The 19,956-nt window shown below is 33.7% G+C and overlaps 1 protein-coding gene across 2 annotated transcripts in view; it reads right to left on the reverse strand.

Moving 5' to 3' along the window:
• Window positions 1-19,956, reverse strand: part of LOC132159763 (low-density lipoprotein receptor-related protein 1B-like) — a 283,789-nt gene that overhangs the window by 131,098 nt on the left and 132,735 nt on the right. For both annotated transcript variants that reach the window (XM_059569364.1, XM_059569363.1), the window contains exons 32-41: window positions 18,129-18,278; window positions 8,990-9,130; window positions 7,581-7,706; window positions 7,337-7,468; window positions 4,305-4,439; window positions 4,068-4,197; window positions 1,795-1,921; window positions 1,497-1,648; window positions 1,095-1,219; window positions 45-416 (exon numbers count right to left, since the gene is read on the reverse strand). In XM_059569364.1, the coding sequence (XP_059425347.1) occupies window positions 45-416; window positions 1,095-1,219; window positions 1,497-1,648; window positions 1,795-1,921; window positions 4,068-4,197; window positions 4,305-4,439; window positions 7,337-7,468; window positions 7,581-7,706; window positions 8,990-9,130; window positions 18,129-18,278 (1,590 nt within the window). The remainder of the gene's footprint in view (window positions 1-44; window positions 417-1,094; window positions 1,220-1,496; window positions 1,649-1,794; window positions 1,922-4,067; window positions 4,198-4,304; window positions 4,440-7,336; window positions 7,469-7,580; window positions 7,707-8,989; window positions 9,131-18,128; window positions 18,279-19,956) is intronic.

A 19,956-nucleotide genomic window follows, 5' to 3' on the forward strand; every position in this document is an offset into this window, starting at 1 on the left:
CTAACAATATAGGCAAAAGAAAGTAATTAGATGCAATTACTTACTCTCAGCAATGACGCTTCGACCTGTCCAGTCGTCATTGATTACTTGTATATTCCCATAATGAACATCGCTAAAGAAAATCCGATTGGTTCCGTGCATTTTCTGCCGATGATCAAAGGCCAAGGCTATTACGTTTTTAAAATAATTTGGGTTCTCATACACCCTTATTGGCGAGTTGAGGTTATTCTCATCCGATAGATGAATACTCCTCAAAACGGTCCTCTCGGAGTACAGCAGGTAACCCTCGTACCTATTGCACCTTAGTCCATCCTGAGCAAGATATCCGTGGGCGCAAGCACAAGTTTTCCGGTTATTCCCCAAGTAAAAACAAAGTTGCTGGCATCCTCCGTTTACTCTGCTGCAAGCGTTTGTACCTGGGTTGGTAAAAAAAAATATCAGAGATCAGACTCCCTACAAAGTAGGATGTCAAACTCCATTCCTAGAAAGTCACTGTCCTGCTGTCCAGCCACTGTCCATTTAGCTCCAATCTCAATTTAACATAAGTGAGCAGCTAATCATGTGCTTCAGGATTACTAGAAACCTTCAGGCAAGTTTTTTGGAGCTGGCTGGAGCTAAACTTTGCAGCACATTGGCCCTTTGACACATGTGGTCTAAACAAATGATACCACTTATTCATGGCTTTGAAACAATAGTTTCAGCATGCAAACAAAATCCAAGTGTAATTTGAAAGGGTCCAATGTCTGGGTGAACTATTCCCTTCCTGTAAAGCTAAAAAAACAAGATCTCTCTCAGACATTTACTGCTATGTCAGCAAGTCTAATTGATCTCTTTTTTCATATGGTGTCCATCACCAAGTGTTCTTTATCAGCAGGAGAATCCAATCCTGGCCCTGGAGTGCAACTTTTCTTTTAACTTTCTTCAGGGTTACTAGAAATGTATATGTGTTTGAGCAGGTTGGAGCCAAACTGTGAAAAGATGTTCTTGCAGAAGCTGAATTGGACACCCCTGCTTTATCTGGGATAAACTTGTACTTGTGTGCATTGGTGCAATGTTCAAAGAACAGGAAAACTTCCATTAAGTGAAACCTCAACCTTTCTCCCGATCCTGGTTAAAGACCTTCACATCTTTCAGACTGGCGCCCAAGCCGCTCCTGATGGTCACTACATTCACGGCATCTTTCTTGGAAGCACGGCGGATGGATCCATTGGCGTAGGCTCTACCATTATGGGGGCACAAAACCAAAAGTTAGACACTTGCTAATCAATGGCCCTCGACTAATTAAAACCAAAGAACTCATTAAAATACAGTACACAGCTGGTCTTACAGAAGGTGAGGTAACCTATCCTTGGAATGACATTGAACCACAGGAGATTCTGAAATAATCAAAAGTGTCTTTTTGCACTAGGCATTGTGACCTTGTAGGGAAAATGGGACAGTATCTGCTTTCTTGGGCCATTATTTGAGACTGTAACATTTATGGAAAAACAAATTACCTGTCAGACCAGAAGAGGTAAGCCCCAAAGACTGCTATGGAAAACATATCCACCCCACTCGATGAGAACACAATCTCCCTCTGCTCACCCCGCTCAAGGTTGATTCTTTCAATCTTGCTGTTACGGGAGTCACACCAGTATAATTTATTTTCCTACAATGCAGTTGGAAGACAAACAGCATGCATCTGTTGTATTAAGAATGAAGGAATATATGATCTGGCTGCTCTAAAGCTGCAAGATAAGCCATGAAATCAAAATGAACTGCAACCTGCAGAGTAAGGCTATAGGGGAAGCAGACCTGGTAGTCTATGGAGATGCCATTGGGCTTTGCTAGTCCGGTGCTAACAAGCACGGATTGCTCTGAACCATCGAGGCGTGACCTGGAGATGGTAGGACTCTGCCCCCACTCCGTCCAGAAGAGAAACCTGCATGAATTCAAAGCAGAGTATGGTTAAGTAGTCATGCTGAGGAATTTTGACCTTTGCACAGTGTGAAATTCAAGATTTATCTTCAGATTCAGTGAAAACATTTGCAATTCTAACAGGTTTAGAGTTTGTTAGGGCTAATGCTGTGTTCAGGTTCTCATGGGGAAATTCTAATTTGGGTGTGTTTTTCCTCTCCTCTACCATTAACAGTCTATTTCTAAATGGAATCAGATCCAGCTTGCGTTTCCACTGCCAATAGTTCCTTTCTTGATAGGCGTGGTGTGTGCTGGAAAGAAGTGATCGACGATAAGCACAACTCTGCTTTTCTTTTGTTAAATGTCAGTTTTAATGATCAATAATAGCCATTATAAAATTATAAGTACAAAGTATAAGAGGCTTATGTAAGAGGAAATAAAGACAAAAGCAAACAACCCAGTCAAACGTATGCTACAAAGTCAGCGCTGTACTACGGCAAAGTTCAAAATAAATACACAAAACATAACTTTGTGTTCAGCTAAAACGATATGACCAGGAATAAATAATAGATTCATGAGACCACGAATGCCTGTTAAATACAGCCTACCCAGAACAAATTGTATCTCGTGTTTAATAACTACAGAGACATCAGAGTCAGCGGCAAATGTCAGAAAGACTAGCCGAGCTAAGGCTGCTCTATGCGGATACATGAGCACTGAGCGCCCGGTGATCAACTGGAGCTCCGAAATTGACATAGCAAATAGGTGCTATCTTTATAAATAATCCACAGATTTGAGTTTTAAAGAATTACATTCTCTTCTGAAAAAACTCTTAAAACTACATTTCATGACACGATAACAGTAATATTTAGAAAATTATGTTTCACAAGTCCACAAGAACAGACAAGAACGCATATTGAGAAACAGCTATTGTCTGTGTCAAAATATTAAAAAGGATCAAATAAACTGTTATATTTTTTTGTGTTTGCACACTCTGATGTAAATAAGCCCAACACTCATGGAAAGCAAAGTGGAATGATTGAAGGATGCTTTATCCCCTTGTATCATACAAAGTGACTATTCTAGTCAACCAATCAACATTCTGCCGTGAGTTTATCTCCACCCTTTTTGTACCCTTTGCTGTGCCAGGTACCCCAACGGAAGGGTACCAAAAAATGTGGTACGGTACGGTTTGGTACCATTAACAACTTCTGACATTGGAAACGGAAACAATTGCGTACCTTACTATACTGTACCAAACCGTACCGCTCTGTGGAAAAGAGCCATAAAAGGTAAATATTAGTGCCTTTAGAGTAGTAATACATACCAATAAGGTACTACTATGTACCGTTTAAGGGTAAACGGTATTGGGAAATAACTAGTAACATGTAACAGCGTTGCATAATTTAATTACAAAAATGTAATTGCAATCTGTTACAGTTACTTATGAAAACATTAATGATAAAGGTCAGACAATATTCAGTCTTGAGTACTATTGTACGATTAACCGTGCCTGGTTTAAATGTTGGTTAAATTGCTTAATAAAGTAATTGAAATAGTTACACTAATTATTATATTTTAAATAGGGTAACTTGTAATCTGTAATCTATTACAGTTCCAAAGTAATCTTCCCAATACTGACGGTAAATAAGGTACAAAGACATCCCTTTAAGAGTACTGTCCCGCTGACTGTTGTACCTTTAAAGGTAAATTTTTTTGTATATTCAAGTCCAAATGAGACAAAATGTATAACATGATTTGATTTCCATCAGGGACTGAGTGTATCATTAAAAATGGTCTCTCGCATTTGAATGGTGATGCCAGTGAAAAACATAACAGCTTAATGTTTATAATCCACTTTTACAGTACAAAGCTGTAGATAATGAGATAACTCATTACAAACATGAGGTCAAGATTATGATGGCCCTCTCAAATTAGAATACATGCAATGGAAATTATAAGGCCTTTAAGGAGGACGTACATCTGCAGTTAACAAGCTTTGAGGTGCTAATTGCACACACTAACTGCTCTCTAGATGATCATAGCATAGGTCATTCATTTAAACGCTGTTGCCACACTTGGGTGAAACTGAAGCTTAGCATTAGAAGAAGAAGAAAAAAATAAGCCAGAGGGTATTTTTAGAGTGGAAAAATAAAAATGCAGATACATACCCTTTCATTGGGTGCACAGCAATGGCTCTGGGTTGATCAAGACCGTCAGATATCACCACGGCGCGGTACATGCCATTCAATCGAGCGACCTCAATGAGATTTAAGCCATGGTCCGTCCAGTAAATATTACCTTTGGATGCAAAGCAACAAAGACCCTGAACCAACAGAGAAACAATAAGCCTGACAACATCATTTTGGAAATGCACTGAAATGCTAAAAGAAGAGAACCCTTCACACCTGCAAGCCAATCCACTGCAAGTCCTTCAACACGTCCAAGACCACTTGTGACAATGTCCTCTCTCCAGGTCTGATCTCGACTGGACCTAGAGATTCTGTTGGAGCCCATGTCCGTCCAGTACATTGTATCATTACCTAACATATGCAATCAGAAAATAACCCATAATTATAAAGTGTGCCTAGACTAGTTAGCATCTGCTGTTAAATTGCATAACTACCTTATAATAGTGGCAAAAAGTATCTTTATTTAGGATTGCACAAGAAATCTGTACCATATTAGTCATCACCTGTTATATTTTAGTTTATTAATGTATAAATCGATATTGTACACTTAATTGTGTGTACTAAATTTCAAATTTGTGATTACTGTTGCTGTCAACTCACCAATACTCACTCTTTTCAATCTTTAAATGAATTGTACAGCAGTGCCATTATAGTATCACTGAGATACATTTTAGTATAAGTTTTTATATGTATATAGTATTTTGATATTGTATTAATCGTTTATTAATTTCAGTTTTATTTTTATTTTAGTATTTTCGTTTTTTATCACATTATATCATGTAACTGATATTTTTGTATAATTGAGGAACTTTAAAGTTTGTAATATTTTGAATGAGATTTTATTTCTATGTTATCTGTTTCATATTTATTTTAGTTAAAGCCTTTGTAATTTAGTTGCGTTTCTGACTTTTTATTAGTTTTTGTTTTGCATATAGGTTTTATTCCTTTTTTATTTCCGTTTGAGTTGTTTTGGTACATCTTTTTAAATTAAATATATATATATATATATATATATATATATATATATATATATATATATATATATATATATATATATATATATATATATATATATATATATATATATATACACATTGTTTTTTATGGTTTTAGTCAATTTTAGTTTTTTATGGTTTTAGTTAATTTTAGCAGCCCTGAAATAAAATTAGTTTAAGATTTATATATTTTGTTTATATTCATTTTTCATATATATATATTACTTTATATTACCTTTTAGAAAAGTAACAACTTCTCATGTTTTACTTAACTATGGTAACTGATGCAACAATTATTTCAATTATTAACAATTATTAATAGAATGCTCTTAAAATAATGAAACATTATTATTTATTTATTTATTTATTTGCCATTTACATCACAGCAGCAAATAACTATGCATTCTTGTGTCAATTGCCAATTTTGAATAAACATGGCCTTCAAAAAAGTATTTTTTTAGATCTGCACGACAAGCCTACAAAAATGAGTCTATTTCTGCTGGCCAAAATGTCTTTGCCCTTTTGCTCTCATTCAAACCCACCTTTTCTCCAAAACAATAGAGGCTAAAAAGGTTCAAAGTACTCGTGATTGTCCTGGCTCCCATGGTCTGTCCCTTTCAAAACACTTTTCACAAAAATTGCTTTGACTTGGCCGCATGACATTATCCGTAGCTTAATGCATCACCAGCTCCTCACCTACTCAAAAATTTACATTATATCCCTTTTATAATGACAAAAACTCCAATGAAAGCCCATTCATATCGTTGAGGCATCGGCTCATCTGTCCAGTTAATCTGTCCAGCTAATCTGTTTCTATTATCTTCCTTCTGTCATAACCGCATTCTGCATCCCTTCACCTCATCTCGCGATGAAAAATATAGAAATGCAATGCAATGCCAATATCTGCTTTATCATGCAAATGCAGAGCTACGAACTGTCTGTAGCTGATGCGAAAAGTGGCATTTCTGTCTCAGTGCGGTGACAGCTGTCCAATTATTGCACTATATAAATCTGTCCCAAACACTGGCAGGAACCTTGCAAATCAATGTTATCCTCATGTCAAGGGGTGATATGTTGTACACTTGGCATGGCGATGCCTAATCGCTTTGGTTTCTAAATACACAACTAATTCAAAGAACAATAACAGCTCATTTAAGAAGAATCAAAAATGTCTACCTAATTGAAGATAGTAGAACAAAATCTAATATTTTCCCCACATCACACAATTTTTATGTAATACTTTTATCACACTGATCTTGAAAGCAAATGTAAACCATTATAGTTGTGATGTTTTATCAAAAATACTATAATTTATGAACTTTGGCCACTACATTTTCAATACTACTGTCCTCTTTATGCAATGGATCTCTTTTTTGTTTTTAATTATGGCAACATAGGTTTAATTTGTTAAACTAACATTACGGAATTATCTTCAATTATTTTAATAAAGCTGAATAAAATAAAATATAAAAATTTTAAAAAAAAAACTATTAAAAATGCTGACCTAGCTTAATGACTAAAACAAAAACAAAAAAAATATGAATAACAGCATATAAATAATACTTAAATAACATGTATATTACAGTAAAAAAGTATTAACATACACTTAATTATTTAATAATTCATGTAATTGAAAAAAAAGCTGGAGTAAAATAAAATATAATTATTAGATTAATTAAACATAATCAGAAATACTGCCTTGCTAACTAATTGAATTAAACATGACTAAACAAAAAGTATTAAAGCTAAACCCGAAATATTACAAATTAATGTTAAAAAAAGCACATCAAATTGCTACAACAAACTTAAATTTTTTTATTAAAACTGAAAACAAAAATAAATGATTTTTCAGAAAAAAACGAAATAACATTATAGAAGTGTATAAATAATATCAAAATAACATATGTCAGTATAAAGTATTCAAATAGAGTTTCCTTTATGATTTAAAAATGCATGCAAATGAAGAAAAGTCAAAATAAAAAATAAACATTAGCTGAAAAATTTAAATATTTTTTTTTTTTTACCTTGGCAGGTAACTAAAACAGTACAATTAATAAAACAAACTGAAATACAAATAAATATAAAAAACTATAAATAATATCTAAAGATAAAACTGAAATACATTTTTATTTGTGATTAAATAATTTTATTGTAAATTAATAATATTAAATATAAATATAAATATATATTATAAATATAATATAAAATATAACCTTTTCTTTTTATGTATAATCAAAGAAAAAGTGCACTCACCGGCATGATAGTCCAGTCCCACTGCGAACAGAGTGCCAGTTAGAGGCATCAAAACTTCAGAGTTATCGCTGGGATCCAGAGACAGTCCTCTTATACCCTCATTAACGGAGTACATCAGGAAAGACTGAAGACCTAGCAAAGAAAAAAAAAACACAGGTCAGTGTGCTTTTGTAAAATAATGAATGCCTCCGAGATCAGAAGGTTAATTATGTCTGTATGCAGAGGTCACAACTAATGGTCGTACCTTCACAGGTGGAGCGGTCTGGGCGAAGGTTGTAGCCCGTAGTACAAGAACACGTCCGAGTTGTTTCAGAAGCGGGAAGGCAAAGCTGGGAACAACCGCCATTGTTCGGTACACAAGGATTGCGACCTACAAAGCAAATTTTTTAATTTGTGAATGCGTACAGATGTATGTAATTCTAATCTGTCAAACTAGTTTGGTGACTAGCTTGTGTACATTCTTAAAAAACAAAACGAAACGAAGTTGAGGGGGAAAAAAATGGTGGCTCTTTGACTTTGTTCCTCCGACACTTCGTCAGAATCACCCCAGTTAGCTCATTTGAAGTGGCGTAATGAGACGGCCTTCGCTCCCATGAGATCCGTGTCAGAGAGATAAACGAGGAAGCTAATTGGTATGAGGAGATTTGAGAAGGTAGCAAAAAGATGTACCTTAAAGTGCCCCTAATTGCCAGTGTTTTTTTTTTTTTTTATCCTAATAGAGCGTTTAGAGGATCAAGAACTCCTCTGCTAATAGACCTGTCAGTGATATGAATGTCTCTCGCCATAATTCATAAGGAGGAAAGGGCTTTGACAATGTGTGGCTGTAGAAACATATCCGTTATGAAACAGAGCCATTATCAGAGTCATGTGCAACCTCACCTTGAAAAAATGACAAGGATTTTATTATTTGGGGGAATTATTGAAAATACGAGTTTGAAATGAGTCTATAATTATTAAATGAAGAAACAAAATTAAAAATTCTGTCTTCACAACTAAAATAAAATAAATATTTAATAATAATAATAATAATAATAATAATAATAAAAATGTAAAAATAGTTCATATATACTTCAAATACTTGAAAAAGAAAATACATATTCATTATCAAGTCATTAATGGCTAGAAACTTTATTTATTTTTTTATTTTTTTTAAGAGTCAATAAAGAAAATTCAATTATAAAAATGTGTGGATACCCTTAAAATTGTCTTGTGTATATTTTATTTGATTTCAAAATACTTGAGATTAACATAACCAAATTGAAGAAACAATGAAACTTTCTTTTTTTTTTGACAATATAAAAAATACAATTAATACAATTATATGTTTTATAGTTCTAATGTATTATTTAATAATTATAATTTGATATTATAATAAATAATAAGTTATTAAATATTCATATTTAACTGCCAGAAATTGCTTTTTTTTGTGAATGTTACAAAAAAATAAAAATAAAATAAAACCTCATTCAATTCAAGCAAGTCAATGAAGGTAACTCGTTGATCAAAAGGTGTGTGAACTCTTGATATCGCTTGTGTTTTGTTTTCAAAACAAAAGAAAAAAAAAAAGAAAAAACATTTGTTAATCACTCTTTAGAAGCTGTTGTGTCTGGATTTTATTTTAGACAAAACATTCCGGAATATGTTTCTTTTTACCTTTCTGACTGTCTTTGTCATACACTTTGATGTGGACGATGCCTGTGGTCTTATTCCGAAGAATCATTAGGTTTTTTCCATCCCTCTTGTTGATGGTTCCCAGCTGAGCGAGAACATCATCTGCCCACCATAACTTCCCACCTAGAGAGAAAAATCATGCTTCTGAACAGCTGAAAAACACTTTTAAATTTAAATTTAACAAGTAACAATTGCACAAACTTTTTTTTTCAACATCAAGATTTCAGGTTAAAATCCAAAGGAAAATGAAAGAAATTAAATGTCACCATTGCATTATAACAGACATTTCTGAATAAACCTTTTGCCTTTTGCCTGGCTGCGGTGCCTTTTACAAACGCAGTTAAAGTTAAAGTGATGAGTAGACTGAAGTTGGGGTCAGGTGGTTGTGATGTGGGATGTGTTTCCCATACATTTATTTATTTTTGGAGACTCGCCACGATTTTAAAACTAAACGATTTTCCAAAAGGCTTTGTTGAATAAACATGAGCACGCACTGCACGTTTAATAATAATAATAATTCCTTAAATTTATATGTTTAAATATCAAAACGAGACACAGGTGTTTTTATATCACTGTATTTCTGAAGGAAGACTTGCATGTTATATGTCTGATAAAGCAGCATTTGTGAGCTCAGCGCTGCTTTGTTTATAGCTGTTACTGGGGAAACCTCTATTTCTCGCGCTTTAAGGCATCTCCTGCTTAACATTTCTTCCATGTTTTATTTTTAATAGTAAATCCCCTATGTTTACCAACAAATAAAGTTTTCTTAACTTTCAATATTTAAAAGAAAATCTAAATGAATGTTTTATGCCTTCATTTGATAACCAGAATAACGTAAATACACATCAGAATTTCTGAGGGGGAAAAAACATTTCATAAGGCTATTTTAAGAAAAAATTAATAAATGAAGTTGTTTTTATGCATTTAAATAATTACACATGCTAAAAAAAAATAAAACATATGGGGGAAAAAAAAACATTTTATAGGGCCCTAAGCATGTAATTTAAAAAAAAAACTTTTAATAAATTGCTGTGAAAATGTATAAGTGTTATGACTTAAATTAATTACTGTAGACATGCTTTTTGATTAATACAATTCAATTAAACCATTAAAAAGGAGTTGAGAAAAAATAAAACAGAAACAAATGGAATCCAGAAAAATTTAAACGGAAAATGGAATTTGGAAAAAATAAAACAGATTTTATAGGGCCCTAAAAAAAGTAAAGTAATAAGTAGTGAAGCTACTTTTCAAATGCAGTAACAAGTAAAGTAATCTTATTACAATTTACAGAAGTAACTAGTAACTAATTACATTTTTTGAGTAACTACCCCAACACTGACTTTACTGTACAAACTTGTCCTCTCTGAAACTGAACCAGGGTGAAATATGTCTTTATCCGTGCTGTATTTCTTTGCTGCGGACAGCACACTGCAAATCTGCTAAGCCCTATGGCATGTCAAATCAGCCTTCAAGAAATGGTACAACACCGAGAAAACCAACTGGACTCACACACCCTCTGTGATTACACATCATAAAAAGGCATGCAAGTGTGCCACAGTCTCCCAACAACCTTTTCCCTGGTGACCCGAACCGCTCACGATGAGCTACACATTCCTCTGCCCATATTACTTGCGAGTCATGTCTTAGATTGAAGAAGGAGCAGTCCCTCTGCGCGAAACAACGCTACATTACCCCTGTTCTACCCACCCTCCCAGCACTTATGAATCCCATAGGTGTGAGAAGCAGCATCTTAGTCCCCTGGCAGCCCTGAATGGATTACATACAGACGCCAAAAGCAAGCAGGACTATTCTTAGCACTCGGCCTGAGCTGAAGCTATCAGCCGTTGGCAGACACAAACGCAGAGGAAATGAATTACGGCGAACAGTGTTGTTGTATACTTCACATAGGGCACAGCAGAGGATCGTTTAGATTCTCCGTGGTGGAGAACATTCCTGAATAGAGTAAGGGTACAGATTTTTAATTTGATCCAAATGAAAATGTGGCTAGAAATGTGTGATTTTCATACACCATTTTCGTTTTTTTTTTCCACAATATATTTGGGGTATCAGATTTGGGATATCAGATTTGCATTTAACAAATGTTAACAGATAAAATACAGTGTTTTTGAAAAAAAAAAAAAAAATTATATTAATTTTATATTTTTTAATGATTTGTACAGCTTGAAATGCCAATTTATTTGACAAGGTATGAGAAAAAAGTAATCACACCCCTACATTTATTGCCCAAAATTACAATTATAAGTGCAAATTTGCAGAACATCGTAAAAAAGAGAAAGACCCTAATATAAACTTCAATAAACCAGTCTATTTTGATTAAGTCTATGGTACCATTATGTCGAAATCAATAAATCTATTGGGTGCACTTACTTTTTAATTGAGTTTCTGTAGATAGCTGTTGAATAAAACATTTCAAGTCCAGTTTTCATTGATAATTGTTAAACTGCATATCATTCAGCCTATCAATGCTTTCAAAATAGTAAATCAGAGGAGCACATACATAATAAATAAATTATATTTTAATAGGGTGCGTTTATTTTTAAAAGAAAACAACTGAAGATTTTAAAGTCCAGTTTTCACTGGAGTTCAACCATAAATACGGTCCAAATAAAGTTATAGTTTCAATAAGTCCATGTGCGTTGAAAAAAAGGGACTTTCGATGGGATGCACTTACTTTTTCACAGCACTATATTGACAGGACTATAAGGGCTCGTTTGATATGGAAATGTTTTCTTTTTTCTTCTTTTTCAGTGGATATCGGTGTCTGAAGTCTTTGTCCTATTATTTTTGTTGTTGTTGTTTAAAATTGTGTACATTTAATTTGTATATTAAAGTCATTGAACAAACTATACTTCTAACTTTTATAGCCTCATTTTGTATTCATCATATTAAATATTTCCCAAACAAAGGACATATAAATGTATGTATATTATTCTAAATTGGGTGTACTTACACAGCACTACACTGACATAACTATTAAAGATTATTTTTGTGTTCCTGTAGCTCAATTGGTAGAGCACTGCGCTATCAAGCGCAAGGTTGGGGGTTTGATTCCCCGGGAACACATGATAGGTAAAAATTGATAGCCTGAATGCACTGTAAGTCGCTTTGGATAAAAGTGTCTGCTAAATGCATAAATTTAATATATAAAATCATTTTTCATTGAATTTCCCACCATTTATATTTCATTATAACGACATAAAACAGAGTCTGAAGTCTTTTGTCCACTTTTTTTGGTATATACGTATTTTCAATTTGGTTGACTTTCACTGTGCATAAATGTCATTGAACAAACTATACTTCTAACTCTCATAGCTTCATTTTTATTCATCAGATTAATTATTTCCCAAATAAGGGTCATAAGTTCTTCAAGTGTAAGAATGAGCAGACTATGTCATTCAAAGGCAACAATGACAAAGAAAATGAAAAACGGAAAAGAAGCCATTAATAATTCATTATCTCTTTAGTTGTTTCCTCACTCCCGGGGCACCTGGTAAAAAAAGGGGGTTAATTAGACATTAATATTAAACAAACGAGTGTAATAATCAAATGGCCATGAGATGAGAACCAAGCATGTGTCAGACGAAGTTCAGTTGCTTCATCCAGCAGAATAGAGAAAGGAAGAAATAAAGTGAGAGTGTCTTCAAATTAAAGCCTGTGTATTTTTGTCATGAATTTCTGTGCTGTATGATTCAAACACAAACTCCTTTGTTTCCATCTGGCTTGATATCATAATATGTAGGTGCCTTCTAATATACACCTGTATATAAAATATTAGGGTGTTATATACAGTAGCATGGCTCCTGATATATGAGAGGAGTAAACAGTGTTCGATGTGGATGAGCAGACAGAACAGACTTCAACCATCACTCCATTACCAGCTAACAGATGCTGATTGCCGAGATGGTGCTCAATCTGATTGTATTAGTGGTTGGCAAAATCAGTATCCAATTTAGAGAGGGTTTGAGAGGATGATACAGCAAGAGAAGCGAGAACAGGTTGTTCCTCGGGGTTTAATCGAATGATACATCCACATTTGGCATGTTTGGCTGGGCAAATGATTTATCTCATGCAGTCCCCAAGATTTAAGATCTTTTACCTCAGGTTCATCGTTCGAAATATTACACAGACTTACTGAGAAACTGCCATGGGTGGAATAAGCCAAATCAAATGATTTATAATTTGTGTGGCAATATAGTGCTATTTATTCCTATTTATTACAGGAAATGTAATAAAAAATGAGTCGGGTATCCACATGGTTGGATACTGCATTGAATCATACATCAAAAACCAAATATACTCAAAAAAGTGTTTTTTTGTATATTTTATTACACATTTTATTACTTTTCTGATTTATTTGGAATGTTATGTAGACAAAGCAAAGGATGATTACTCGTAAAGTAAGTCTTTTCAGAACATCACATAATGATTGATTTAAAAAAGATAATAAACTAATAAAAATGATCACACATATAATTAAAATCCATTTAAATCTAAAAAATAAATAAACCACTTTGACAATTTATATTGAAACAATTTGTGTATATACAAACAAAAATGTGTTGTGCATATTTATTGTAAATTAATTTAAACTGCATTTATATTATGTTCCAAGCCATTGTTAAAAAATCTAATAACAGAATTTAATATTAATTTGCAGTTAATTTTATATTAAAGCAATTTTATATTAATATAAATAAAGGGGTTTTGGTAAATGTTAAAACCTATTTTGAATATATCAACTGAATTACAAATAATAAATATTAATAACTGTTCACTATAACTGTATTGAATATATAATATTCATATAATGTGTAAAAAAACTGTTCATTATTATTATAAATAATTATTAATTATATCTAATTATCTCTATATCTAAAATCTTTAATTCTGATCAGATGAGCAGTTGTAAAATATATATATAAATGTATATACTGTATATATATATATATATATATATATATATATATATATATATATATATATATATATATATATATTATGAAAACACTAAATAAGTAAACATTTAAAACCTCATCTCTACTCATGTGGGATCTGTCCTGGTCTTTAAGTGAACTGAAATAGTCCTGCCTGGTGACAGCTCAAGGATATTTACCCAAAATATAGCCCAATTACTTCTATCATGCAGTTTTTACCCGTTAACATCAAAAACCTCTATAATTTGGTGCAATTATTAAAGGAGTCATGACCCACAATTTTCACTTTTCCACAAGAATCAATGTATGTTATGATTGCCTAAAGATTATACACTGGCCGGGAAGCCGATATTTAAAAGTGAAGCGTTTGTTTACCTCAGGGTTTGTAAAATAGCCCACGTGCACGCGCACTCAAATACGAGATTTTGATTTCTTCCCCGTCTTGACGTCAAGACGGGGCAGGATATACCATATATGGACACCGCAGCAGGAAGCTCGCCCTTCCCCTCTCCCCCTCATATTCAGTCGAGAAAGACGCTGGAGTAGTGCACACGTGAGTTGCTCTGTGGTTGACTGCCAGAATCAACATGTAAATGGGTTTTCTCTACCAAGAACGGACCTACCTATCAGAGACCAGTGGATTAAATTCATTTTTAATGACGCGGTTCCTTCAACCCTTCCACTGGTTTATCGTTATGTGTTTGTGCTAAACATTGTACGCCGAAATCCTTCACAAATTTGGGGCAATATCAGGCAAAGTTGGAATCGAAGCTCGGGAAAAGCGCCATTCCAACAAAATTGCCTGCAATTGAAACGGTAAGACTGTGTTTTTATTGCTCTACTGTGTGTAACAAACAGCATAACTGCTAATGCGGCTATTGTATGCTATTGCGTCTGTCACTAGACAAATAAACGAAAGACTGGAGGTTAAGTAATTATTTATGTTCCCTGTAAACGGACTGCAAAAACGGACTTTTGACTGCATTATAATGATTTCTTAATTCAGAATATGATCAAGATTGCGTAGGTTGATGTGTTCGGGGAATTTGCCAGTTAATAGTAACATTTAAAGCCCCTTAAATGAACGAAATGACTCGAAAAAAGATTTGTTCATTTTGATTAAAGGAGTTTGAACAAGAGAGTCTGGGGTTGCCAGATTGGGTGTTTTTTCCGCTACATATTAAGGCCGGTTTACGGTGGGTTTTAGGTGGGTTTTCGCCTGGAAGGCTTTATAGAAATCTGGCATCCTACTGAACGAAGTTAAACTGAGAGAGCGTGGCGTTCACAGACACCAGAATGAACGAGTTCACAGTAACATTCATCAGGCAGTAATGCGGTACGTTCAGTTCAGTCCAAAACATGAACGAGTTCATGAATTATCGTTCAATGAACGCGTCCAGGCACAACTCTGGCGGGAGTATTAGCTTCGAGGTATGGGGAATGGCTGCTAACGTACTTTGCAAAAAAAATAAATGACTGAGATCATCATGAATTCGGTTATAGTTTATTTATTGCCTAACGCTTACATGAGGCCCCGTCTAGTTTGTGTGTGTATGTGCTCACATCTTATATTTGTGTGTGCTGTGCTCACGTCTCATATGAGTAACTTTATGTGCGTAGATAGTTCATATACATGTATGTGTGACTAGTACTTAGTATATATGCAAGCGTGTTTCATATGTGTGCGTGAATGAAGTTTGATTTAAGCCCTAAACGGCGCCTCATACTTATACACTGGCCGGGAAGCCGGTCGCGTTCATTCACAACTTGCGCCATGATGTCAGTTTGTAATGATATGCTAAAGCGTTACCTGCGGTGTCAACCCCCCTCCTTCCTGCAACCAATCAACGTGCCCCTCATTTGCATTATTATAATGACCGTCCACGACAGCCAAAATATCGCATCAGATCTCGCGAGACAATAATGCCTACAGAGATAAGGGTCTGAGGAGCTCTGTGTTTATTTTATTTTCCACTTTTCTTTTTTAGAAGGGCCTGAAAGACTATAATACAGCAGTAGGTATCCAAGGTAATACGAGGGTATGACTCCTTTTAGCGTCAAAATCTTCTTTCCCCTGGAAATCAGGACGTTTTGTCTCCTGAATGCTAAATGTAAGACGTCTCAAACAGAACTTCTGTCTTTTGCTGATGATCCTCATGAACCAGCTGTTTTACTCTTAAACAGATTAATGTCTATCCACAAATAATGGAAAATGAGCACCGTGATCCCAGAACCCCTCTTGACAGAGTCATGCAGTGGGGTCAAAGGAAATGAAATGATGAAAGCAAGAGGGTCACACGGGTAAGCGCTTCATTGAGTTTCTTTATGTGAGAGAAAGACACTGAAATTGAAACAGTGTATCAGCTCTCAGCAAATAAAAAAATGATATGTTTTAAGAACGTAACTATGGCCTGGGGTGTTTATTGTCAATATAAATATTTTTAGTTTCTTTATAGGCAATATGAAACCAAAACTGACCCTATATGTACTTTCTTTTTGTGCACAATCCATCAGAGTGAGAAATAAAAACTGATTATATATTATTAACTACATTATTAAATAACTGTTTACATATGATTTTTTTGTTAACATTTTTCTTCGCCCCCTTAACACTTCACAATAAGGTTCCATATTTTAATTTCTACATTTACGGTTACATTTTTAAAATCAAAAGTTGTATATGTTAATATTATTTACTGGATCAAACTAACATAAACTAACAATGAACATTAGTCATTATGTTTAACATTAACAAAGATGTAAAAAATATTTTTATTTAATTTTAGTTTATGCAATATCTAACAATATCTAAATAATATAAACTTACTGCAAAGTATAAATTAGCAAGGATTAGCCTAAAAGTTAATATTCTGCATTATGTGAGCAGAGACCAAGGTTGGAGAGTAAAGCGAAGATAACAAAACAAAACACAAACAAGAGCAAAACAAATCACTGGAAACAACAACAACAACAAAAACAGAGCTAAAACAGCGCAAACAAAGAAAAACTGAAACAAAACACAGCAAACAAAACAAGACAAAAAACTAAACACAAACAAAAATGAGCAAAGAATTCAACAAAGAACAAAAACAGAACAAAACTATAAAGCAGAAAAAAATTAAATGCAGAGCAAACAAAACAAAAACAGCAAAATGAAACTAAACACACAATAGCAAAATAAAACCAGCAAACAAAACAGAAAAAAAACATTACCTATCAAAAAAGCAAATAATATACCAAACAAATATTACAAGCTAGCTTTGCAGTTGGCAGAGTAATAAGATAAACTTAAAACTACTATAGAAATCTTTTTTAAAAAAAATCTAAAATGAAGAAGAAGAAATCTAATGTTTTAATACATTTTAAAACATTTCACCACAGATTTTCCAATCCAGAAATATTCCTATAACCCAAAATGTGATTTTCCAACGTTTTCTCTTTTTATCGGTCCAATCAAATCAGGTCACTTAGGAATAAGCCACATAACAGAAGTTAAATGAGTGGTGAATAACCATTTTACATTTACATTTGCTCATTTAGCAGATACTTTTATCCAGACAAAATGAGGAACATCACAAGCAATTAAAAATGTTATGCTGTCTTTATTGTTGATACGGTTTCCTCCGTTTTGACAAATCACTCGGATTTCCTCATTTGCTTTGCATAAAAGCACCTGCTAAATGAATAAATGTAAGTGTCACAAAAATTTTTAACAAAAAAATAGATTTGCACTGAAAATCAACCATGAGTCAGAAGCCACATGTAAAATGACAGCGCAAATTCATATCTGTCTTTGGCCGAGTCTCAAACCCCGCAGAGCTGCTACAATCAGCAAACACAGCTGTGACATCAAAAGTCATGAGTCATCAAAGTTCAAGAAAAAACACATCTCAGAACATGAATAGTGTTGCGATTCAAACCCTTTGAAAACAACAATCGCCCTCAATTGATTTGTAATTGCAGTGTACTAAAACAGCTCCACAATTAAGCCTTAACAAAAACCCACATGCCCCCATTCAGCATAAAAATTGTTCCTTTTCATTCACACACCGCTGTTCACAAACCATTTATACTGTCTATCTTTGTACTAATTAAATAGCTCCATTATTTGCTTGGTTATAATTAACCTTACTAAATCAATGCTGATGAAAACAGCCTTTACTCACCCATCACTGCTAATGCCGTGGCTTTCCGGAGCTCTTTTTTCAAGCTGTCAATTACATCCAGACCACTCCCATCCAGGTTACATCTATTAATGGTTCCGTTTCCGGAACTTATCCAGTATAGCTTGTTGGCCGAGTAGTCGATCGACAGCCCTGGAAAGCACAAAGAAAATATGAAAACATGTAAAGCAATGGCTCTTAAAAAAATACATATATCAGTTTATATATAATAATGATCATGTGACACTGAAAACTGAAGTAATGTTGATTAAAATTCAGCTTTGCATCACGGAATAAATAATATATTATAATAGTTTACAGTAGTAAACAGTTATTTTAAATTGTTATAACATTTCTAAATGTTACTGTTTTATTGTGTCATTTTAACAAATAAATACAGCATTGGTGAGTATAAGATACTTTTGGGTTTGGAAAGCAGTTTGTGTTTGGAAGACATGAGGGAGAGAAAACTACAGAAATGTATTTATTTATTTGGTGAAATATACCTTTAACTAGATCCTCAAGAGTAAACAGATTTATCCCAAACTTCATTATTTGACCTTATCTTGTCACAAGAGATGTTTCTGTTCAACATAGCCAATTTAAATAACAAAGAACCGAACACTGTTTAATATTATGAATATCAACACAAATCGGCACTAACAAAACCTGTCTGGTTATTTGAAATCTGCAATTTCCCCTACAGCAAAGCATGTTTATTTGCTGCACAGCATAAATAGTGTTCAAATAGAGTTCAAAAGGTTGATCTCTCTTTTTATTTCCTTCATCTGCAATAATCCCTTGTTCACATCATAATGATAACCGCGTTATTTAAGATTTGTCTCAGGCCATAATCACACGTACTGCATGTCAGGGAGATTGTGCTTTAATTATGAGTTGAGGGGAGAACCAGAAACATCTTAGAGTGCTCAAACAATACCTAGGGCTACAACTCAGACCAAATTACTATTTATATAATGATTTCAACAGACATGGCCTAGAGGAAGAAGAGGAATGAGTAAATGGTGCCCTTATTCTCACATACAGTGATAGTGAATACATGTACATGAGACAATGTGATCCTGCAAATGTTAAATAAGATTGTCTGATTTCTTAAATGGTCAAAAACAAAAGTAAAAGCACAAAATTGAAACAAACATTAAGGCAAAGAAAACAGTGTTGCTAACATCTTACATTATGCGGTTTGCAAAAAAAAAAAAAGGCAAAATAATTTAATTAAAAAAGAAAAATGCAAAACAGACAAAGGCAAATCAAAGAAAAACAAAATAAAGCCAAGCGAAGTAAAAAGTGAAACAAAATAAAACCAAAAGAAACACAAAACAGACTTAACCAAAGCAAAAGCAAAACCGATGAAAGCAAAACAAAACAAACAAAAGCAACACAAAATAGACTAAATCAAAGCACAGGCAAAGAAAAGCAAAGCAAAACAGATGACTACAGAAAAGCAAAGCAAAATGAAGCACATAAATGCAAAGAAAAACAAAAGTAATGCAAAACAGACTAAACCGAAACAAAAGCAAAACAAAGAAAAGCAAAGCAAGACAGATGAAAGCAATGCAAATCAAAGTAAAGAATAGCAAAGCAAATAAAAAAAAAAGACTAAAGCAAAATGAAGCAAAGAGAAGCAATCCAAAACCGACAAGAGCAATGTAAAAACAAACTAAAATAAAAAAGCAATGCAAGAGCCACACAAAACAAACTAAAGCAAAAGAAAAATGAAGCAAAGAAATGCAAGCAAAACAGAACAAAAGCAAAGCAAAAGCAATGCAAAACAGAAAAGCAAAAGCAAAGCAAAGAAAAACAAAGCAAA

This window comes from Carassius carassius, chromosome 16 (assembly GCF_963082965.1).
Source record: "Carassius carassius chromosome 16, fCarCar2.1, whole genome shotgun sequence".
Lineage (NCBI taxonomy): Eukaryota > Metazoa > Chordata > Actinopteri > Cypriniformes > Cyprinidae > Carassius > Carassius carassius.